At 47.0% G+C, this 22,801-nt stretch overlaps 2 protein-coding genes across 12 annotated transcripts in view; one reads left to right on the top strand and one right to left on the bottom strand.

The window, feature by feature from the left end:
• The window catches only part of Ppfibp2 (PPFIB scaffold protein 2), a 156,139-nt gene extending 142,611 nt beyond the window's left edge, over positions 1-13,528 (top strand). For 5 of the 9 annotated variants that reach the window (XM_087908586.1, XM_085692859.2, XM_085692854.2 and 2 more), the window contains 9 exons: positions 4,697-4,847; positions 5,119-5,230; positions 5,445-5,533; positions 5,836-5,958; positions 7,283-7,408; positions 8,442-8,630; positions 9,670-9,846; positions 11,878-11,943; positions 13,147-13,524. In XM_087908586.1, coding sequence (XP_087764712.1) covers positions 4,697-4,847; positions 5,119-5,230; positions 5,445-5,533; positions 5,836-5,958; positions 7,283-7,408; positions 8,442-8,630; positions 9,670-9,846; positions 11,878-11,943; positions 13,147-13,197 — 1,084 coding nt within the window. In that variant the 3' untranslated portion in view covers positions 13,198-13,524. Of the gene's footprint in view, positions 1-4,696; positions 4,848-5,118; positions 5,231-5,444; positions 5,534-5,835; positions 5,959-7,282; positions 7,409-8,441; positions 8,631-9,669; positions 10,402-11,877; positions 11,944-13,146 lie in introns of those variants that run through there. The other 4 variants (XM_087908587.1, XM_085692861.2, XM_087908585.1 and 1 more) reach the window with 3 other exon arrangements.
• A 691-nt stretch (positions 13,529-14,219) lies between these two features.
• On the bottom strand, positions 14,220-22,399 carry Cyb5r2 (cytochrome b5 reductase 2). Of its 3 annotated transcripts, none has more exons than XM_085692862.2 (9): positions 22,158-22,399; positions 21,305-21,449; positions 21,043-21,115; positions 18,885-18,991; positions 18,129-18,258; positions 17,552-17,635; positions 16,681-16,766; positions 15,404-15,503; positions 14,220-14,622 (listed from the first exon to the last, which is right to left on the bottom strand). In XM_085692862.2, the coding sequence occupies exons 1-9, from the start codon at positions 22,244-22,246 to the stop codon at positions 14,450-14,452; spliced, it is 987 nt and encodes a 328-aa protein (XP_085548988.2). In that variant the 5' UTR covers positions 22,247-22,399; the 3' UTR covers positions 14,220-14,449. The 3 variants fall into 3 exon arrangements, with proteins under 3 accessions (XP_085548988.2, XP_048282495.3, XP_048282496.3); XM_048426538.3 differs by lacking the exon at positions 22,158-22,399 and adding an exon at positions 22,002-22,136; XM_048426539.3 differs by lacking the exon at positions 22,158-22,399 and adding an exon at positions 21,809-21,919.
• Between the last annotated feature and the right edge of the window lie 402 nt (positions 22,400-22,801).

The following is a 22,801-nucleotide window of genomic DNA, read 5'->3' as shown; positions in this document are numbered from 1 at the left end:
TCATCTAGCTGTATTCTGCCCTGTCATAGGCCAAAGCAGCTTCTTTATTAACCAATAGTAATAAGACATATTCACAACATACAGAGGAGAATCCCATATCAGTTGCCACTATATCCTTACCAAAATTATGCATTCAAGTTTTTTCTGTTTAATTCCTCTTATAGGAGAGACATGCCACAAACTTAGGGGTTTTTTTCCTGTTTAATTTTCCCATTTGTTGGTTTAGATTGTAAATATTCTGTATTATAGGCTAGTTTTAATTAGTATCTTTATTATAAATTTCTGTCTGTTCTCTGCATATTGAAGTTAAGCCATGTCTGGTAATTATGGCTTGGGACTTATACCAGAATTTCACTTTTGTTAGTGGTACTTTGATAAATGAAACTTTTATATTTATATATGATGAGGAGCTTTGATTTCTTTGTTCTGGTTGGGGAACAAAGGTTAGTCAAATAGCCAGGTTGGTCTCAAATTCAAGATGCCCCTGCCTCAGCCTTCCAAGTGTTAGGATTACAGGCCTGTATTAACACACAGCAACTTCTCTTTTGATATTCATTATTTTGTTTGACTTTTTCTCACAATATTTAAAGACTGTATTTAAATAATTTATTTGAGGATTCACTTGAGCATGTGTGTTTAATATGAATTTAATTTTTTTTCTCCTCAATAAAAGGTTGTATTTAAGGCAGGCAGTTTCTGGAGCCATATGTTGGATCCCGTCTGTCTTACTTACTTTCTGTTGCTGTGGTAAACACCATGACGAAGGCAACACATAGAAGGATAAGGTTCCAGACGGTGGGAGTCCATCATTATAGGAAATTGTGGCAGCAGGTGGCAGGCTTGACAAGAGGAACAGCGCAAGCAAGAAGCAGAGAAATCTCAAAGCTATCCCCAGTAGCACACCTCTCTCTAGCAAGCCTGTGCCTCCTAAACCTATCTAACCAGTGCCACCAACGGGGACCAAGTATTCACATCTGAGCCCATGTGGCACATTCTCAGAGTTTCGTGTATGTGTGGAAGATACATTCTCATTTCGATCACCACACCATCCTTGTAGGCTTCCCGAGCTGGTGTATTGAGAACATTGTCCTCCAGGACTTCGGCATTATGAGGCAGATGCTCCCACCTCAGACATGTTTGTTTGCCCTTTCTTTCCCATACTCACTGTCAGAGTCAGATTCATTCAAAAGGTAAAGAAAATTCCAGAGAGGATCCAATTAGAGTTGAGCCATGTGCTTTGAAACTGTGAACACTGCTGACTGTTCTTACTCCCATGTTCTAACTCTGAACTATCCCTTGCCCTGGATGATAATAGAAGTGATAGCCATTTATATCAGAATTCTACCTTTGTTAGTGATACTTTGATAAATGAATATTTTCTACTTATATATAATGAGGTTCATTGACTTCTTTGTTTTTGTTTGGTGGAATAGAGTTTAGTTAAATAGTCAGGCTGGTATCAAATTTAAGTTGTTTCTGCCTCAGCTTCCCAACCAGTGCCAGATAAAAGCCCAGACGGCTGGCACATGTCTGTGCCATCCGAGTGCAGGGGGGAGCTCAGTGGCCAGCCAGTTTAGCCAGTTGGTGGGCACAGGTTTCCTTGAGTGGCTCTGACTGAAAATGTAAGGTAACATACAGTGCATACACATGTATATGCCCACACATGAGTGCAGCATGCACGTCTGCATGCACATGCAAAAGAAACAAGTTACAAAGCTGGGTATGGTGGCTCATATTTATATTGCCAGCATTTAAAAGATGTGTTGCCAAGAATTCAAGGCCAGTATGAACCATAGGATGAGGCTTTATCTCAAAGCACTAAACACTAAAATAAAACAAAGCAAATTATAAGTCAAAATGCCAGATCCCATCCAGAGCGGTAAAGGCAAGAGAAAGACTTCATACAGAAGTGACGAAGAAAATTGATATTAATTTAAAGTGAGTCACTTGAACTCACTGTGAAAAGGTTGTCATTTCTTGCTTGTTTTATGTCCTGTGCTGACATCAACAAAGACAACATAAATCTGATGCCCCTGCTCGAAGGACATGGACAACACACAGCTTAAGGGGTCTTTGTTGTAGGAGTGCGGCGGGCTGTGTCCCGCCGTCCGGCTTGCTTAGCCCCGAAATTATTACACAGAAACTGTATTCATTTAAACACTGCCTGACCCATTAACTCTAGCTTCTTATTGGCTAACTCTCACATCTTGATTAACCCATTTCCATTAATGTGTATCGCCACTTGACTGTGGCTTACCGGCATGAGTCTAACCAGCGTCCGCAGGAGAACCATGGCGTCTGCCACACTTCTCTTTTTCCCAGCATTCTGTTCTGTCTACTCCACCCACATAAGGGCTGCCCTATCAAAAGGCCAAGGCAGTTTTCTATATTCAACCAATGAAAGCAATGCAAATACAGAAGGACCACCTACACCAGATCTTATCAACTCAAGAGTCTAAGATTGGCCACCATACTGTAAATCCTGAGCTGTGTAGTGTTACCATTCATGCTACTTAATAGACATTTTCTGAAATATCACCAGTGATTGTGGAACTGATGTTGTTTTATTAGTTCCTATAGTAAAAAAAAAATGAGGACACGTGATATAGCTCTATTGTAGAGTGCTTGCCTAGCATGTATAAAGCCCTGCACTAAGGAGGCATACTGTTGCACACCTGTAATCCCAGCAATCCTAAGTTGGAGCAGACAGAAGAATCAGAAGTTCAAGATCATCCTTAGCTGCATATGAGTCTGAGGTCAGTTTAAGCTGCTATAGACCCTGTCTCAAAAAAATAGATAAGGGTTAGCAGTGAAGCTAGAGAATGGAGCGAGTGTATTTCTGCTGCATAGACAGTGTACAGAGCTATGGGTGCATGAAGTGGGCGGAGTACACACCTTAAAAGGGAGAGTGAAAGGTACTGCAGAGCTGTGTTTAGGAATTCATTTAAAGTTTTTGAATTTTGTGGCAAATTTTATTATGTTAAACTTGCAATTTTTTACAATGTTTTATCATTCCAAATATTCCATAATTATATATTCAACTTTTATAATTTCTATACAGAACCTACCCGATTTCTACAAATTTTAGTTTTAGAAAACCTGAGTCTGGACCTGCTTGAGCCCTGCTGAAAGCCAAGCTCTAGGCTGGGAGTGTTCAGTACCTATCCCCGTATTTATTCTTGAATGCTGGCTTCTTTCTAGTCTTTAAGAAACTTCCCTGTTTAAGGACAGCTTAGCCAGGTATTCAAAAAGTTTTTAAAACCCTTCCTGCATAGCAGGGATGCAGCTGACTCTAGGTATCCAAGACTTCTGTAACTACCGATTCAAGCGAAGAAGGCTGGACAATGTAGGTACTCCTACAACAGTTACCTAGACTGCTCTGAATCTGCATGGACTTTTTCCCTAACAATCAAATTTTTCTCTCACAATAAAATGTAACAACTACACATGCTGTTTGTGTTGCTTTGGGTGTGGCAAGTAATCCAGGTATTATTCAAAGTATTTGGGAGGGTGTGTGTAGGTTTTATGTATACACTACATTTTCTGCCTGGGGCTGGAGCATCCAGCTGGAATCCATCCTCCATGAGTACCAGAGGAGAATTGTTCTTTGCTGGAAGGGAATCTCTGAATAACTAGCCTCCTAGATTCATAAATCCCCAGTTATATTTAAAACTGAAAATGAAGTTTTGTCCACTCTTTCCCATGCCTCGGTTGGGATTTCAGATTGCCCATTACATTCACACTTCAGATGAAAAATTGATGTCCTTAAGAACGGATGGTTTTTAATACCTAGTCTAGGAACATGACTTGGCTCTTTATTTATGTCTTCTCTTATGTTGCTCAGTTGAGTGTTGCAGCTCTGTTACCCCATTGTACCTCCACTCCAGCCTCCTACACAGCAGAGTGTCCCACCCTCCTAAGGCAGCTCCCAGAGAGGTTATGATTCTAGCTGGTTTGGTGGGGATGTTTTCATTATTAATAAAAGCCATAGTATCTGTGTGGGTGATATCTAGAAAATGATGTTCGCATATAGCGCTCATTCCATATGCATATATGTGTTCATTTCTTTCCTACTTCCAGGGACTGGACTCTCATGTGTTTCTATGTAGGAAGCCTTGTCGTCTGGGAGAATTGAGCTCTTTATTTCCGCTTTTCTAAAGTTGTACCACTTTTATGCAGTCTTACCTGAGTAATCTCTCAGGTGGATGTTATTAATAAGCACGGATAGACACAGGCACATATGCCTTTCTGTTGATAATAGTGGAAATGACCCTAATATTTCATCAGTAAATAAGGTATTCACTGTTAGAAGTTAGAAGAGCTTTGGCTTGGGTTTTCTCTCTTTTTTTGTGTTAAAGAGAAAACTGTCTTTTCCTAGTTTCCAAGCATTTCCCTCAAAAGTGTTGAGTCTTACAGACAAAATTATTTGATCATAAGTGTTCATAGTGCATTTCTGGACCTGTGTGAACTGAACAGTCCCCAGGGATTATGGAGGCTATCCCATGCTCAGAAAAGCTTCAGTTGAAACATAAAACCTCTTACTAAGATGGCTCTAGAGTCTTACAAATGTGGGTGAGTTGTGCTAGAATGCCTTGTACCATGTTGGCTCTTTTTCAAAGGAGTTTTTCTGAGACTTTGTGCTGTGCAAAGCTCCCCATTTCTTAAAACAGAAGCATGTTCTTCTTCTGCTTCCCAGTGATGCCAACGCCCCTTTTGCCCAGTGGAGCACAGAGCGCGTATGTGCATGGCTGGAGGATTTCGGCCTGGCTCAGTATGTGATTTTTGCCAGACAGTGGGTGACATCTGGCCATACCCTACTGACAGCTACCCCTCAGGACATGGAAAAGGTAAGGACTGGGCGTGAGGAAGAGCTGCCCTATTTCCCCCCAGGCCAATGCATGGGAACTAGCGAATGGGTAGGTGATGGCCTCCATCTACCCCATATACACAGGGTGAACAGAGAAGGCCGAGGTTCCCTACTGCTATAGGTTAATATCCCAGGGCACTGTGCAAAGATCTACCACCACCCTCGAGAACATCTCCATCTTGACATGACATCCTCTGAGGACCTAGTCGTCTGCCAAAACTTCACACATAGTCTTCATCTTTTGCTTTTAGGAGCTAGGGATTAAACACCCCCTCCATAGAAAGAAGCTGGTTTTAGCAGTGAAAGCTATCAACGCCAAGCAAGAAGAGAAGTCCGCACTGCTTGACCACATTTGGGTGACACGTAAGGACAGGCATATATTTATTAAGAATGTTTCTGGCTGTTCTGAAGGGCAAAAGAATGTCCCATTGATTGTATGCCCCAAGGATGTGCTTTCTTATGAAGGGCGGGTGGGTTCCTAATGCTTCGGAATAAAGTGAGAGCCTCAGGATGATCATTTGTCACCATTCCCTCGACACCCACATTGTCTGTTCTCATGACACATTTGTTTCCGTAGGGTGGCTTGACGATATTGGCTTACCCCAGTACAAAGATCAGTTTCATGAATCAAGAGTTGATGGGCGAATGCTGCAATACCTAACTGTGGTGAGGATTTTCCCTAAGTATTTCTGTGTTCAGTGAGCACTCAGTCCAGGAGATCCTGTGATAGCTATTTTGACCTTGATTCTCCTCCCTTGCTCACATACTGAAGGTCCTGAAATAGTATCTGTTACATAAGGCATGCCAAATGCCAAAGTCCAAACCTTGGCGGTAAGTGGAACTGTAGAGATGTCCATGAGCACCTTCCTGAGACGTGGAAGGTGTGTCTGTGCTTGGTCAGGAAAGAACCGCTGGGGTCTTTGGTCACCTTAGAAACTGTCTTGTCAACCAGAACCTCTCTCTTCCAGAATGATCTACTCTTCTTGAAAGTCACCAGCCAGCTCCATCATCTCAGCATCAAATGTGCTATTCACGTGCTACATGTCAATAAGTTCAACCCCCACTGCCTGCACAGGAGACCTGCTGATGAGGTGAGGGATGTACTAGCTGTTGAGGTGGCCCTGAGTCAGGACACCTGAAATATCATGTGAGAAAGTGATGATGGCATCAGCACAAAATGGACAATGGTACTTAAGATTCTGGTACCTAAAAGTCCCCTAGTCCCTATACTTTGTATCTAATGGTAGTCACTAAACCCCTGATCCTATCTCACTATAGGATATCTCACTATACCCTCATTCAGGACAGTTTCTAAGTCATCACAGTGGCCCAATGATTTGTTATGACATAAAACGTGGGGAAAAGGAAAGACAGTATGGAACCATGGTATCAGAGTAGGCAGAGGAGGCAAGGTCCAGAGGGTCAGAGGAGACAAGGTTCCAAAAGTACTGTACAGTTCAGAGTGTGTTACTCTCCTTGCTGGAGCAAGATTAACTAGCCTTCAGCCTAGACATGTAGGATCTTACTAGAGGGGAACTAGTGTCAACAAATGTGAAGGACCCCATGTGTGTGTATAGATAATAATCTTCTATAAACTACAGCACCTCTGATAAGCCCCAAACTGAAGGCCTATGGGTCACATCATCACATCAACCTCCTCTGTTATGGGAACTGACCTGACTCGGGTTCTTTAGGGATTTAAAATGCCTACCTTTGCCTTCTGTCCTCTTATTTCCTTGCTCTTCAACAAATGGTCTTGCAGATCTTTGTAAGTGCTGAACCTCTTGAAGCCTACAAGGCTGTGTGAAAGTATGTATATATTATTATGTTTTATAGAAAGATTTACTTTTTAATTTTGTGTGTATATATCACATATGTGTGGGTGGCCACAGAGGCCAGAAAAGGGCATCTGATCTCTTGGGGCTGAGTGGTTATGGGGCTGGATGGTTATGAGCCACCTGGCTTGGGCGCTAACCTGGGTCCTCTAGAAGAGCAGTAACACCCTACACTGCTCAGTCATCTCTCCAGACCCAGCTTCAATATCTTAATGTGAATTCCCTTAAAATATTTGCCCATGCCAGGAAGTATTTTCACCTAGACAACACTTGGCTCATAATCAAATCTTTAAATTCTGTTGGATCACTGAATAAAAACCTATATGTCTTTATTTATTTGTGCTAAAATTAACCAGATGATTAGGGCCTAACAGGATGGTGGAGTCAGATACTTAAGTATAAACATTACAGCAAAATTCAAAAAGATGCTGGTTTCTTAGAACTGGGCTTGTTCTCAGGCAAGTGGCCCGATTGGCCTGGGTTGCCAGGTCTAAAAATCTGCTGGGACAAGGCTCTTGAGAGGTGCTGACCCCACAGAGGACAACAAGGAACCTAATTTCTTCACTCTCCTCCATCACAGAGTAACCTTTCTCCTTCAGAGGTTGTCCAGTGGTCCAACCACAGGGTAATGGAGTGGCTGCGGTCTGTGGACCTGGCAGAGTATGCACCCAACCTTCGAGGGAGTGGTGTCCACGGCGGCCTCATTGTGAGTGACTCTCTGGGCTGGCCCACATGCCTTGGTGTAAACTGTCCTGGGTTGTTTCTGTTACTGTGATAAAAATGCTAATAAGAAGCAGCATAAGGGAGAAGGGGTCTATTTTAGCTTGATTACAGGCTTCAGTTCATCACTCCAGGGCAGCTGAAGTAGCAGGAGCTAGAGACTGCTGGTCACATGACACCTGAAATTCAGAGGAGGGGATGAACACATGAATACTTCTGCTCGGTTCCTTTCTTAACTCTTACACCACCCAGAAACCAGCCCATGAAATGGAACCACCCATGTCCAGGACAGGTCTTCCCATTTCAGTTAACCCAGTTAAGAACAATCCTTCACAGTCATGCCCGCAGGCCAACTTGATCTAGGCAGCCCCTCTTTGAGACTCTTCTGTTAGGTTGATGACTGAAGCTAAGCCTCACACTTTGTAAGGGTCAAGTATGCTTGTGGAAAAACTGAGGTTCTTCATCTGGACCATGTTACAGAATTTGAGATCTCAAAGTGTTTCTGGTTGAACATTACCTTACAGAAAGAAAGGTGGCTTCTGCAGGAACTTCCTCAACTTTAGTCTAGAGGGTTCCAGTTAGTCTGGTGGTTGCGTTAGATCAATCCTGAACAAAGCAACGCCACCTGTTCCCAGAGGAACACGGGGGCTGGGGAAGTGAGGGGGTGGTCACCTTGTGCAATTTCCTGATTGCTATGATATGGTGTTTATCACTTCTTAGCTCTGTCAAGTGTCAAGGCCAGAAGGGAAGTGTGGAGGTGGTGGCCTAGATGCCATCAGAGAAGACTGGAAAACAGCCTTATCTCAGAGGCCTGTTTCCTGCTAGTCTGTGAAGATGAGGTTGTCCATCAACAAGCATGCTAGTCTGGTCAAGGCCTCATGCTGGGGAGACAGTGGGTGGGACACAGAGCACAGCCTATGTTCCGGAGGCACCAGGGCCCAGGGAGCAAGTTTTTACTATCCCCACCTAGGGCCCTCTTCAGTAGCCACTGTCTAGATTTGTCTGTGTGTTTTTCTTAGATCCTGGAGCCACGCTTCACTGGAGACACCCTGGCTATGCTTCTTAATATCCCCCCACAGAAGACACTCCTTAGGCGCCATCTGACCACCAAGTTCAACGCCCTGATTGGTCCTGAAGCCGAACAGGAAAAGCGAGATAAAATGGCCTCACCAGCTTACACACCTCTGACCACCACAGCCAAAGTCCGGGTGAGCTGTCAGAACCATTGTGCGTTGGTCCCCATGGCCTGCCTTCTGAGCCTTATGTTTGGCATCTGTTAGTAAGTGCCTGGGCCCAAACCAAGAAGTGAAGCCCTAGATGAGGAGCATGCCTGGCTTTTGCTGTAGGAGTCTTCCTGAGGTCTGTTCATCTTTACTAGATCCATTCCCTGCTTGGCCTAAGTCCCAGGAAAGCAGCACATGTTTCTTTATACTGGACATGCACAGGAAGTAGCTCTTCTTGAGAAGCTGTTCTCTACTCCCGTTCTGCCAAGCAGATGAGAGCTGGTTCCCTTCAGACCAGCCCATCTGTGTGCCACAATGCCCCAGGGTCTTGCTGCCTTGCTAGAACTGGGTGTGCCCCCATAGCAGCTGGTCTTGCTTGTTGTATTCTGTATAGCCAGCACACAGCTGACTTAGTATTAGCCAAGCACCTGTCTCATTGTCTGATCTCTCTGAATCCTACAAAGACCAGTCTGAGTCTGAAAGCTCGGTCTGAAACTAACTGCGGGCCCACAGTAACTCCAAAGGCCAAGCCGAACTCTCCTTAAGCAATCATTGGTCCCTATGGTCTAGCAACGCCTCCTATTGACACTCCCCTCTCTAAGGATGTAGAACAGATACCATGTCTCAGGGAGTCTAGCAGAAGCAGAATGGGGTGGATGAAACTCGGGCAAGGATGAAGGCCAACCATTCCAGAGGTTCTCATGTCTCTGGGTGTTCCTTACTCTTATGCCAGCAGCTGTGGTGAGACAAGTCCCGTGAACTTGACTTCAAGTGCAGACAGTAGCATTCCAGGGAACCTCAGTCCATCCTGGGAAGTAGGAAGTCATTTTGGGGGACAGCAAGCCTGAGTTAGGTTATTCATCTGTCGGCTTTGCTTCAGCATAGAACATGTCATCAAGAACCCTGCTTCCCACAAGCACTTTTATTTCTTTCCTCCTGAACTAGCTCCCAAATATATTGTCAGTCACATCTGCACGCTGACCTGGAAGCTTCTCCTTATCATCTTTCATATTTGCTGTTTCAGCCCAGGAAACTCGGGTTTTCCCATTTTGGGAACATGAGAAAAAAGAAGTTTGATGAGTCTACGGATTATATTTGCCCCATGGAGCCTGGTGATGCGGCCAATGACAGCCACAGGGTCTACGGTGTCTACGGGGGCCTTAGTCCCCTTGACAACCATGAACTAGATGGACTGGACCAGGTGGGACAGATAAGCTGATGCCCCTGTCATCTGCCTTCTTTGTGCACCAAGAGCTTGCAATAACACCGTGTGCCACCATCTAACTGCACTTCCTCCACCCTTGTGCATGATGTGCAAAAAGCAGCAATTGTGTGCCTTTAGGCTGGTCTTCCTACACACCGTAAGGATGGTCAGGATATGCAGTTACACAGCTACAACGGGGACAGACTTTGGGGGACTATAGGACTATAGCCAAATGTCGACTGAGGAGAAATCACCTGAAGATACCTGTACATGTTTAGTAATTCTTACTATCCGTATTTCAGCTGAAAACATTTGAACAGAGGCAGGCGCAGAGATCCTGGGCAATCCCAAGAGGTCCAGCTCTCAGGCACTGTACCCTATGCTCCAGTTGAGGGAAGAATTCAAGTGCCTTAGGCCTATGGAGCACAGAGTCTTGGCTGAGATAAAGGGACAACAGAGGGTCTTGTAGGCCATGTTGATAATGTAATTGGATTGTACCTTACTATGGGTGGCCATTTCTTTCTGGTAATAAAAGCAGTATTTATGTAGAAAGTATGAAACATCTTTAATTCTGTCGGGGGAAGAAAGCCAGGAAATGCTGGAGGTAGGGTGATACCAAGTACACCACTTAAAGGCCTATAGTTTAGGATTGAACCAGGAAATGGATCGTCTGTTAGAGAAGTCTGTGGCCCTGTTGCCTTGGGCCCCATTTCCCTCTGTGAAGCATAGAAGGGTCTTGGGTGTCACACACACACACTGGCTAGAGGTCACATCTGTCACACAGACCCTAGGTTGTTTTCCATTTCAGCAGTGTGAGCCTCAGAGTGAAGGGTGGGGAGATGAACAGGCAGCCTTTCTGGCAAGACTCTGCTTTTTACATCTTGCCCACTTTGTCTCCCGGAAGAGCAAAAACAGAGCTGTTCTCTTGCTTTAGACACTGCCTAGTTGGTAATGGGCCCAACAGATGGTCTGTGTCTGGCTGGAGACTGACCACGGAGAGATGTGTGCTCTGCCAGTCTGAGGCTCTGCTCAGGAAATTCCAGGTTGGCACTGGCCAGTATTTGACTCCTGGGTCCAGTTACCTTCATCTACAGAAGAATAACAGCAGTGTTGCAAACATCTGGAAGGGAAGGCAGGATCGCTGGCTTGTTACGGTCTTCTGATTCTGACCCAGATGCAGGCGATGTTAACATTTGACTCTTCATACACATAGAAGACTCAGCCATGGTCTGATACCCAAGGCTACTACCTCCCCTAAAGTCCAGCTTGCCAGGTGGCAATACTAGTATTTGGTTCTGGTACCCTGGGCCACTGACTGGCCATTGCTATTGTAGAGCATGGCAGGCCAGGTTTTGTGCCCTGTTGGTTATGTCCCAGTGAGGACTGCATGTACCTGTTTTCAGACCTTGCATGGAATTGTATTGCTGCTGAATCTCTGTGTGGCCTCATGCAACTACCATTCCTTTAGTGGACTTGAGTTTTCCCTGCTACAAGGGTTTGCCCTTGATGCCTCCAAGTCTGCAGCATCCAGATAAGGAGGACGAAGTAGGCCAGCAGTACCCAAGGGGAGGAAGGCAAGAGAAGGAGGCGCCTATGCCATGAAGAGGCAGGCAGCAGCCTCCTGATGTTGCCCTCTTAGACCACAGCATTGATATCTGGGGTCCTATGCCTGGAAACTATCCTCTGTCCAGCAGTAATCTGGAGGCTTTCATCCCTGTGAAACAGCTGGACTAATGGACATGTGCAGAAGGCTGCTTCTGACAAGCTCTGCCTGTGCCCTGCTTCTCCACTCGGAGTGCTGATGCCGGATGTGACCTCAGCAGAGTGTGTGCATGCAGTACCGGAACTGAACCTGCATGTGTCTCAGCAGCTGTCACTCCCTGGGGCCTAGAGCACACCATGTCCACGCTCTAGGGAAGACTGTCCCAGAGAGGACAGGCCTGAGCAGAAGGAGCTTTGCATGCCACTGTCTCTGCAAAGCATAGGCCTTGTTCCTGTGTGCTGACCAGGCTGCTGCCCATTTTACAGATGGCACCTTCTGAAGTCACCGTGACACAAATAGGGCTCCTCTCCCAAGACATCCATCGCCTCACGGTACGATTCTAACCCCCACTTCCTTGCAGCGTCGCTCGTGAAGCCCAATAAACTTGGTGTGGTAGTGTTCATGTCCACAGGCAGGAAAGGATGATGCTTGCTAGTGGGTCAGAGCCTTAGCCAGCCCTGTGGCACACAGCAACTGAAAGGCCTCCTCCACTGGCCCATTGCTGGGCTCTGAGCCACCACAGGGCATTGGAGACTCACAGGCCTTTCATCAGAGTCAGCCTGAACATACAAGGTGTTGGATCCTTTTCCTGGTCTCAGAGCTGGTAATGATATAATGCTGTCCAAGCAGTTATGGGTCAACTGTCCAGCCAGATCAAAGCTCTGGCTCACTTCTAGCCCAGTGAATACTGTCCTGCCTTCTTGGCACAGAGAAACATGTATTCCCACCACTCCTCTGACATCATGAATATGTTCTACAAGCTAGGAGAGCCTGCCATGACCAGGAATACTAATCAGTCCATAGGAAGGCAGCTTGGTCCCAAGGAAAGAAGAACAGGTTTTTTGTTGTTGGTGGTTGTTTTTTTGGTGTGGGGGAGGTCGGGGGGTCAGGGGTAGGAGTAGTTCAAGTCATTTGCCTTTTACTGGCTCTAGGATCATAGGTGTGCCACGGTCCCTCTGATACTGACTTTAGTTATCTGTAAAGCAGGGATAATGATAGTCTTCTTGTAAATCGCATGGGAAGACCAGAGGTAGCAAGGCATGGCTACCTACCCATCGTTAGAAAACCGTGTAAAGGCAGAATGGAGGAGCGTCTTATATCTAAGCAAGACCCCGTCAGTGCAACAGGCTTTGTCTCTCGGCTCACGCAGGGACATGTCTCTGTACAATCTTGGCCTGTGATCTCTAATAAACTTTTGGTGGTCTTGAAATAGTAAGTTTACCTCTAAGACAAAAGGTTTGGTTTTATCTTGTATGTGTTTACCGATGGTGGGGATTGAACCTATGACATTGTGCAAGTGAGTACAAAGTGAGTGCTTGTGTACTTGTGTACACCAAGCCTCACCCTCACCCCATTTTTATCTTGACATTACTGTCTGTTCAGCACTCAATGCTCAGCTCCCTGGGACACCACACTTTGCAGGTCAGCGGTATTGGGAGTGGGCCACTTCAGTGCCGCTCTGTTTCTTAGGAAGATGCTGTAGGGTAGCCTTGGCCTATGGACTGTTAACTGCCCTTTTGGCTATGTTCTTACAGACTCTACTGAGCCAGGACCAACTACTGAATGACTCGCCTGGCTGTCCCTGATGCTGATGAGTATGGATGACATTCTTCATGGCTGAGAGCCAGAGAGGCATGCGTGGGACCTGAATGTTTGCCTCAATGGGGAGTTGGCACAGAGCCATTTACAGAACCCAGATGGGGCTCTTTGGGGTCCCTCGAAAGCAGGTGCTGGCAGGAGCAAAAGCAGAGGGACGAGATGCGTGCCCAGAGGTGTCCCTGTATCGTCCATGATCACTGTTCGCTACAGATTTTCTACCTTTTATACTTTTATATACAAATTGCAGACATTCTTGTAGACAGGGAAGTGTTGTGTTAAATGCAGAACAAAGGCAGTGAACTCTTGGTTCATAAAAGCCTCTGCTTGGAAAAAAGTTGTGTAAACTGTTGTGATTGTCCTGCAGTGGTTGGTGAAGTTCTGGGGGGCCGGGGATCCTCTGGGGCCGCTTCATAGAAGTATGTATTTCCACTTCTGGGAGCCTGGTCCTGAGAACCAGGACTCCTCTCTCCATCTTCCAGCAACTTCATCCACCTGGGTCTGCTGAAGTAGCAGAGCAGCAGTGTGGTATTACTGCTCTGACCAGCAGGTGGCGGTAGCAGTTCCTGAATCGTGGGTTTTGAGGCACAGCTGCTAGAAATGGTAAATTTCTAACCATTGCCTAACCATGCCTTCTGCCTAACCATGCCTCCCTTGGCCCAGTGCCAAGGTGGAACCTACCACCTAGAGGTTGCTAAACTACAAATATTTTTCCATGTCTCCATCTGCTGTACAAAATACAAGACAGGGTTTCTAGAGTCCATATACTGTGATTGCCCTTCTGTACAGGTTCCTAATCCTGTTTATGTCTCAAAGTGACCCACATGGGAAGGAAGAACACACAAAGCCTTTGCCCTCTGTAAGTCTGGCCTTCAAAGCAGAGAAATGTAAAAAATGTTCATAAGTGGTTAGTGGGAGTTAGTTGATGGAACCCGTTTGGATCTTGCTGTAATTCCACCCAGGCAAGTTCTGGCTGCCCAGTGTGTTCCCTACATAACCACACATTGTGAGCTAAGTGCAGAGCAGTCCAGTTTATTACACAAAACTGGGAGAAAGAGGCGGAAGCCACCCAAAACACCCAGTCCTCTGAACTCTTCTTAGGTCCACACCCAAGAGACCAGCACCGTGCCCAAGGCTACATGGTGAGCCACTTTGCAGATACTATAGGTGAACAGTGAACAGGGTGAAGTCAAACTCACTCTGAAACAGAGGAGAGGGACCTGCCAAGGATTAGAGGAGGTGTTAATAGGTAAAAATCATGTCCTTGGTATAGCCGAGCTGTTCCAGACTAGGGTGAACTGCCTCCTGGATCATACGTGGTGGACCACACACCAGGATGAGCGTTCCCTCCCCAGGGGGAGGGAGGTGCTCCTTGATCATGTCAGCAGTGACGAGTCCCGAGCTGTACTTCCAGCCTGGAATGAAACAGAGCAGGGAAGAAGGGTGATTCTGCGTTAGCCCATGATGCTGGAGACCAGGCTGCCCTACAAAAGCTGAGAAGTCTGCGTTGCTGGTTCCCACATAGACCCAAGAAACAGACATAGGGGGTTTCAGTCGTCTGCAGCATTTACTCCAATTCCAGGTTCAAATCTTGGTCTCAGACTCGGGATGATGTCTCTTTGCTCGAAGCACTGAGTAGAGTGAGGTCCTTAGGTAGGGGTGGGTGAGGAGATCACGTTGGTGTGGTGGAGTGTTTGTGGAGTTGGGCAGCACCCTCTGCTGGACAGCGTGATGTATGCCAAGACAGGTGTAAATCAGGGAGACGTACAATGATGAAAGGTACATAGCTCCTAGGAGCTAGCAGGAGCTGGCTGAGGCTCAGCTTATGAACACTGCTGTCCAGAAGAGGTTGGTTGTAAGAGGTAGAGTAGCCGTGAGCAGTATGAGAGGGCAAGGGGCCAGTGCATCTTAGGTACAATGTGCTGAGTGTGGAGGGCAGGTGTGGCTCAGTCTATACTCAGTGCAATGTGGGGAGGGTAGAGGTGTGCAGCCCCTGTCCTTGACTCCCCTTTACAAACTGCTGCTCCCATCTCCTCCCATCAGTGTCTTGTGTGCCTTATACAGACCAAGAGCCCCAAGGCCTAATCTCTTGGGGTAAACCTTAAAGGCAAACCAAGCAAACAGAACCTAGAGCTAGTCCGCAGGTGTGTCAAAGGGTGGAGCTCGCTCAGAATCAGAGAGTAACATGGACCATACCATCGGGAGGCCTGTCCAGGGTATACCACAGGTTGAACTGGTCAAGGTGAGTCGTGGCGGTCTCTTCCAGCTCCTTTCTCAGCAAGATATCCTCTTCTGTCTAGAAAAGAAGCAACATTACAAAGGTCCCTTAGGAATAGCTTGTATGCCCACCTAGATTGAACATATGGGTGTGCACATTCATGCCTGAATTGCCACTGTCCTAGCTTGAGAGCTTTCCAGACTCCCTGTTCCTCCTGTACACTATACCCTCTCTATCAATATAAGGAGCTGGTGGGAGTCAAGCACTCGAGAGGCAGAGGCAGGCAGATCTCTGTGAGTTAGAGGCCAGTCTGGTCTACAAGAGCTAGTTCCAGGACAGGCTTCAAAGTAAGAGTAACCCTTTCTCAAAAAAACAAACAACAACAAAAATAGCTGGTGGTACTGATGGGGGACCAACAATATGGCTGTCCTCTGGCTTGAAGGACTGGCTACACACACCACTCCACTGTCTGCATGCAAAAGTCCCCACTCACTTCCCTGAATCCAGGGTCAGACCTGCAGGCCCAATGACCACAAGCTTAGTGCAGATCGGCCTTCTCTAAGGAGTCAGGGGAGGGCGCTGCTGGTGGTGTCCAGAAGAGGAAGGTGGTCTACGTTTGCATCTAAGGAAAGGGGGACAAGAAGGAGGACAGGGCTCCAAGAGAATACCCAGGCCTGGGTCGTCCAACCCTCCATGGCTCTTGTATGGCATTGTTTCAGAAAAGCAAAGTTGTCGGGTCAGGCCCAGTTGCTCATAATTATTTATTGTTTATGACAAAATCTAGAAAAACCTGAATGAGAATGTTTCTTTGATTCTGGTGTGAATATTTAAAGTCAGCGAGAGGAAGATGCCTATGTGATACTACTAAGTGAAAAAGTATATATAATATATAAAAAATGGGTATAAATAAGGGTATATCATATATAAATACACAGTATATATGGGGGAAAAGACAAATATCAAAGTATTTATATTCTTCTGAATTCCTCAGATTTTCCATCAGGAACATCCATTATTTAATACTCAGAGAAACAGAACTGGAATTAAGGAGAAAGCTCACTGCATGGGGTGGCTCTGTAGGGAAAGTGAAGAGTTAAGGAGAAACAAACAGAACAGGCCTGACCTCAGCTTCTTCAGCTGCCAGCAAACTTGCCGAGCCCACTAAGCCTCCCACAACCCAGCAGCATCTTCTCAGACAGTTGGAGGGGGACATTCCATGCTGCTGTGGCAAGCTCAGGGCTGGCTGCAGACTGACCTGGTTGGCAAAGAGGAGGGACATCCTGGTCCCATCACTGCTGTTCTTGGTGATGTGGCGAAGGAGCTGCAGCATGGGTGTGATGCCTGGAAAACAGTGGCAGGCCAGCTTGCTCCCATCCCCAGTGCCCCAGTTCCTAGCCTTTGGTGGATTAACAATCTCATTTGACCCTGATTCTACCCCTTCCCTTCTGTTCCCCAACAGCTAAAGTGGGGAAGAACCTTCATTTTGGTGTTTCTCTCTAATGCAGCAGCAGATCAGAGAACTGCTTTCCTTTTTGAGACAGGATTTCACATATCTCAGATTGGCCTTACTCCCTATGTAGCCAAGTCTGCCCTTGAACTTCTGATCATCTCAAGCACTGGGATTACAGGCATGTACTACCATGCCTGTTATTATGTTGCTGGGGAACCCAAGGTCTCATGTGTGCTGGGCAAATAGTCTACCAACCAAGCCATATCCTCAGCCCTTCTTTTCTATGGCAAGAGGGTATGAACTTTCTGTGAGCTAGTTCATGTCTTCACTTGCATAATAAAACTAACGGCCAGTAAATTTGATAGTATTAAAACTGCCAGCGGCGGTGCCTATATGTCTCCCTGAGGGTTCATTCTCAAGGAATTTTGAGAGTCAGGCTGGAACTGAATATTCCACTATTTAGGAACCATTGAGCAAAGCCAGCCCAGCCTCATAAGAGAGGCTCCTATGGCTTCCAGGGAGCCACTATGCTGGTTGTAGAGGAACAGGGTCAGATTCAGTATCAGACACCACAGTCCCATTACCACAGCCAGGGGAGAATTGCTTGTACCGACTCTCATAGGGTCAAATGATTCACAAGTTAGAATGGTCTTAGAGGAATCCAGAAACTTCTTACCTGTGCCCCCAGCAATCATCCCCAGGTGATGAACCTGTTTTCTTTCAGGCTCACTCGTTTTGTCTGTTTTGACTGTAAGGTAACCTAGAAACATAGAGAATGTTTCTGACTTCTGCAGGCCTTGGCTGGTGGCCTACAAAAGATTTCTGACTCTTGGGAGGCAAGGTTATATAGCATTCCAAGTTTGAATCAGACACGGTAGCTTCACTGGCCACCAGTGTATAGAGTGGAAACCGAGGCTAGGCATCCCATGGGATAGCTGGGCCTTTTCTTAGGCAAGCTGAAATTAATCTGGAGCCTTGAAGAGCGAGTGAGTGGAGAATCAATATGAGCCCCTCTACCCTCAGCAGGCATCTTTCATTTATCTGTGCCAGAGACAGTAATGAGGACATTATAGATGAAGCGTACAAGTCTGTGCAGCAAATATGAGCAGTGACAGAAGTCATTATAAATGTATTCATGTGAATGAATGTGTGAAGACTTGAAGTATGCGCCCATGTGCCCCAGACCTGAGGAAGACCACAGCAAGGCCACTGCAGGAATCTCCCAGCTATGAGAAGAATTGCAGCACCTGTACCTGGCTTGTGGTAGAACAGGCGCCCTGTTGGCCCTCGAATAAGGATGGTGTCCCCAATTTTCATGTTCTCTAAGTACTGAGTCATCTTTCCCCCTTCAGGATGCTTGGGGTGTACATTTCTGAAGTATATCTGAAAAGCAAGCACAGACCTTTACACTTCCAAGGCTTTGGCTATAGTCGCACACAGCTGGAAGTCATTCGAGTAAACACTGCCACATTCACTGTGCACAATTGTTTTGATTTCATGTCTGTTTCCACAATAAAATGCCCCAACAAGACAACTCGGGGGCAGAGGGGTTTAGTCTAGCTTCCAATTCCAGGTTAAAGTCCATTATTGTCTCTGCAAGAACTTGAAGCGGCTCACCACATCACATCCAGTAGAGTGACGTGAATGTATGCATACCTAGTTGTGCTCAGCTCATTCTCTATATTTGCACAGTTCAGGGTTCTCTGCCTAGGGAATGATGTCACCCACGGTGGGCTGGGTCTGTCTACGTCAATTAATAGAATGAAGACAGTCCACCACAGACCAGCCTGATATAGACAGGCCCTCACTGAGGCTCTCTTCGGGTGGTTTCTAGATTGTGTCAAGTTGTTAACTAAACAGTCCTTTGAGATCCCACAGGGTTAAGTGTAGCATTGCTGGTAAATGAGACGATTGGAAAGCATTGTCCAGGCCACAACTCCCCTCTCCACTCTACCACATTAAGGATACCTGGGGGCTCCAGATAGCTTAGTAAGATGGGCATTATTTACCTTTATAATGAAGTCCACAAAGCCTTGATCATCATCACTAGAGACAGGAGTGTAAGCCCTAATTACCAATTCATTGTTAATTTGGGCCAAGAGATGGACATAGTTACCTACAAAAAAATGTTAATCAAATGTTAATAGTCAAATAGAACTCTGAAATGGCCCAAAGATTCCCTTTGGTAACATCTATCCAGCTATGCTCACACTGTAACCTTTGGAGTAAGCATTAAAGGTGGGAATGGATACTAAAAATACCAGAAAGGAGCCAGCGGTGGTAACTCATACCTGTAATCCTAGCACTTGGGCATCAGAGACAAAGTTGACTTGAGTTCAAAAATAATCTGGGCTGTTAGTTGCAATCCAGGCTATATAAATGCAAGAGCTTATCTCACGAACGATATCAGAAAAAAATAATTTTTTTTCCATTTAAAGAAAACGATAGTCTTCATGAAATTCTTTCTTCCTAACCTGTCTGTGTCTCAGCAGAGAACAGGGCTTAGCCTCATGGGTACGGCAGGGTTCCAAGACCTCCACAGTTCTGTTTCAAATAAAGCAACAGTGCGTGCCATCCTGGCCACTAGTTCTGCTGAGAAGCAACAGGGACATTTACACTGTGTCTCTGCCTGTCCAGAGTAGAATTCGATAGGCCTGGAGGGCCAGAGACCCATGAGTTGAGATTGTAGCCCAATAGCAGATAGTGAGCCAGACTGAAGTCCAGACTTGAGAGACCAAGGCTATTAGTACTGAGGGGAGGAGCTGCATCAAGGGATGCTAAAAGCTAGAGACAAAAGAAGGCACCAGGTCATGTTCAGGTGGGGTATAAATCAAGTATACCTGAGAAATTAGAAATACAGATAGAAGTGGGAGCTGAGAAGCTGAGAGAGACAGATGAAGAGGAGGAAGAAGAAGAGGGAGGGAGGGAGAGTGGGATGCTAGAGTTGAGGGTAGTGCAAGATGTTAAGTAGTTTATGTCTGACTCTTGGAGGAATCCCTAGAAGCCGCGGTGCAAGCTTAATAGCCATCATCTGATTGGACACCAGGGACACCTGAAAACCAGACCTAAAGCAGCAGCTTCCACCCAAGAGCTCACCTGAAACTGAGAACTTAGGAAGGCGGTCACTGCATCCCCACACAGGATGGAGCTGTGTGCTCAGCCCAGAGCCCCACCTCCAACCATCCTCGCTTCAGCTGCACAGTGGAGCATTGGCGCTCTGCTGTCGGACTCTTAGAGGCCACTAAGCGTGTGTGTCCCACTGGCCATGCAGCTGCCACTGAGGCTGAAGGCACAGTGGGTCAGAGAAGTCCCTACCTACAAATTCTATTTCTCAGTGGCTTCTTCTTGCCTCCCAGGCAGGATGGTGACAGGCTAAAGTAGAGGAATGGAAGGACCTGAGACAGCACTCTCATGTACAGAAGGGTAAAGAGCGGCATGCAGGCATGGTCCTTGCAGTATAATTTCCTCACTTGCCAGAATTGAAGTTAGGGCTTTCTTTGAAAGAAGGCCATCAATCAGACTTCCACTAGGAGACAAGCAGCAAGGCTTCTCTGTCCCACACCTTTCGCTTAGGTTTTCCACCTCAGGAGAGTGGACTTGTTGTCAATATTGATGAAAATGAAATGGGGCAACTCAGAATCTGAGGAGGACAGCCAGAGGTGGTTTCTTTATGTGGGGCTCAGGCTCCCTCAGAAAATCACCCATTTAGGGCATCTGCATGCCTAGTGTCTCCCCACACATTTTGGGCGTTGATTATAACGGAATATCTGCTCTTCTCATGCATGTGAACTTTCACATCCACCAGCCATTTTACCCTCTACCTGAAGCAGACTGACGGGCCTGGGGAATACTATTTTACAAGATGGAACAACAGAGAGGAGGATTGAGGTACTGGCCTTTAACTGCATGGGCAGGAGCCTTTAATGACATCTTAGACCTTCTTCTGGGCTTACTTCTTTTCAGTGCTCCTCAAGATATTACTTTCCTAACAGTCGGACTGGAACAGTGGAGATACTGTCCTCAGGTCCATCTGCCTCTACCTCCAACCAAGTGGTCCAGGATTTTATCAGTGTGCCCTCCATACCCCACGAGAATGGGAACCTATTGCTGATAGGAACGGAACATCCCAAAGACCCAGACCTGGAAATGTCACCAAGCACTGCTCACCTACAGGGAGCCCCAAGACATGGTCTGGTGAGGGCAGTCCAAAGCGGAACCTTCGGGTGTTGTGGTTGATTTGCTAGTGGAACAAAAGCATCAGGTTATGTTGGCTTCTTAGGAGTTTTGCTGTGTGTGGCCCAGATCCTGAGAAAGACACTCAATTTGGCCCTGAGGTGACTGCTCACCCCAACTTCCCAGCTTGCATTCTCACCCCCACTCCCATCCTCCTCTTTCACTTAACCAGGGGACGGTTTGGGTGACCCACTACCTCCTTTTCAATCAAGGGCAGGGGGTACTTGGCTTCAGGGTCCTGTAAGGTGATGCGATCTTTCTTCTCTAAGCTCATTTTCTCCAGGGCAATGAGAATCACGGCGGTCCCGACGGCTCCAAGAACCAACAGCAGGGAAGCAGTCCTAAAAGACACAATGTGAGCACAGACCTCAGATCTCACCCATCCTGGGCTAGGCAGCACCAAGCACAGTTAATCTTATGTCTCAAAGAACTAGCACACAGAAGGCTGCCAGTGAGGACCAGAGCCGCAGAGAGGTTAGTTACAGGTTCAGCAGGCCTTCTGGACAAGACCTGACACCTGCCCCAGAGTGCTGATCTCTTCAGGCCCTTCCTGCCCACCTGCCTCCGTCCTGGCTTCAGCTAAAGATGCTGGGGAAGGGTGACAGCATTAGTTACAACAGGCTGCCCGAGAGAGAACTGTACTGGCCTTGCCAGGTGGTTGTGGGTTGTGGCTAACTGCAAGGCTGGAGACAGGACTTACCTCTCCTGGGACTTCCCACTCACTTCTGATCCGCTGATGTAGTGGAGCAGTGAGTGGATTTGAAACTCACCAGCACTTTCCAAGGCAGGCAAAGGAAGCAAATATACACTTGCCAGAGGTGTAGCCAGCCTCCCCACAACAGTCCTCAACTCCGCCCCATTCCCTAACCAGGCCAGTTTGTTCACATCCCGACCTGTTTCAGAGGCGACCGCTGCTGCCCAGTCCTCTGGTCCAGAGACCCAGGATCCCTACCAGCTGGTAAACGGCCGCGAGTCATGCCCAGACGTGGCCTGCCCTTGTCCCCAGCCTTGGATTCCTTCCTGCCCCGCCCCTCTCTGACGGAACCCACCGGGAGCGAGAGATGCCCAACTTGTCCTCGAGCTGGGCAGTGCCTCTTGGTGGTCCGGAGGGCGTACACAGGGCAGCGGCCAGGGTCATGCTGACTCCAGTCTGAATAGCGACACATTCAGGCTTCTGTGTCCCGTGACTCTGGCATCAGTCCAGCGCTGAGCCTCCGCAGTTGGCCCTGTGGGAATGGGGCCCATAATCTCCTCCAGAGTTCCTGTTCTCAACAGGGATCCTGGGCTTCTTAAGTCTCCTTGTGCATCCCAGTAGCCTTGGGGAAAATTCAGCCTCCCCAGCTTGTTAGCACCACAGCAGGATGGAGAGAGGCGTGGCTGTGAACTCATTTACAGTACAGACCGAGGACATGGGAATTACAGCCTAGAGGAGAGCACTTGAGTGACTACATGCCTAAGTCGCCATGTCTCCCGAGCTGCTACCCTGTGTCTGCAGGGTGGGGCTGACTGCAGCGTGTGGTGGCCTCACTAGCTGCAGACGGAACAAGACTGTGTAGCAGAGAGCATGAGACGTCCAGACTATGAGGGCTCTCCGCAATGCACCTCAGAACCTTGATTTCCTTTTCCGCTCTTGCCAGTGGCAAACATAAACTCTCATTTCAGACAGAGAGGGTCAAGAAACAGATCCCTATCG

This window comes from Myodes glareolus, chromosome 7 (genome assembly GCF_982192425.1).
Source record: "Myodes glareolus chromosome 7, mMyoGla1.1, whole genome shotgun sequence".
Lineage (NCBI taxonomy): Eukaryota > Metazoa > Chordata > Mammalia > Rodentia > Cricetidae > Myodes > Myodes glareolus.
Note: the sequence above shows the minus strand (reverse complement) of the source record. Positions and strands in the feature narration are given on the sequence as shown.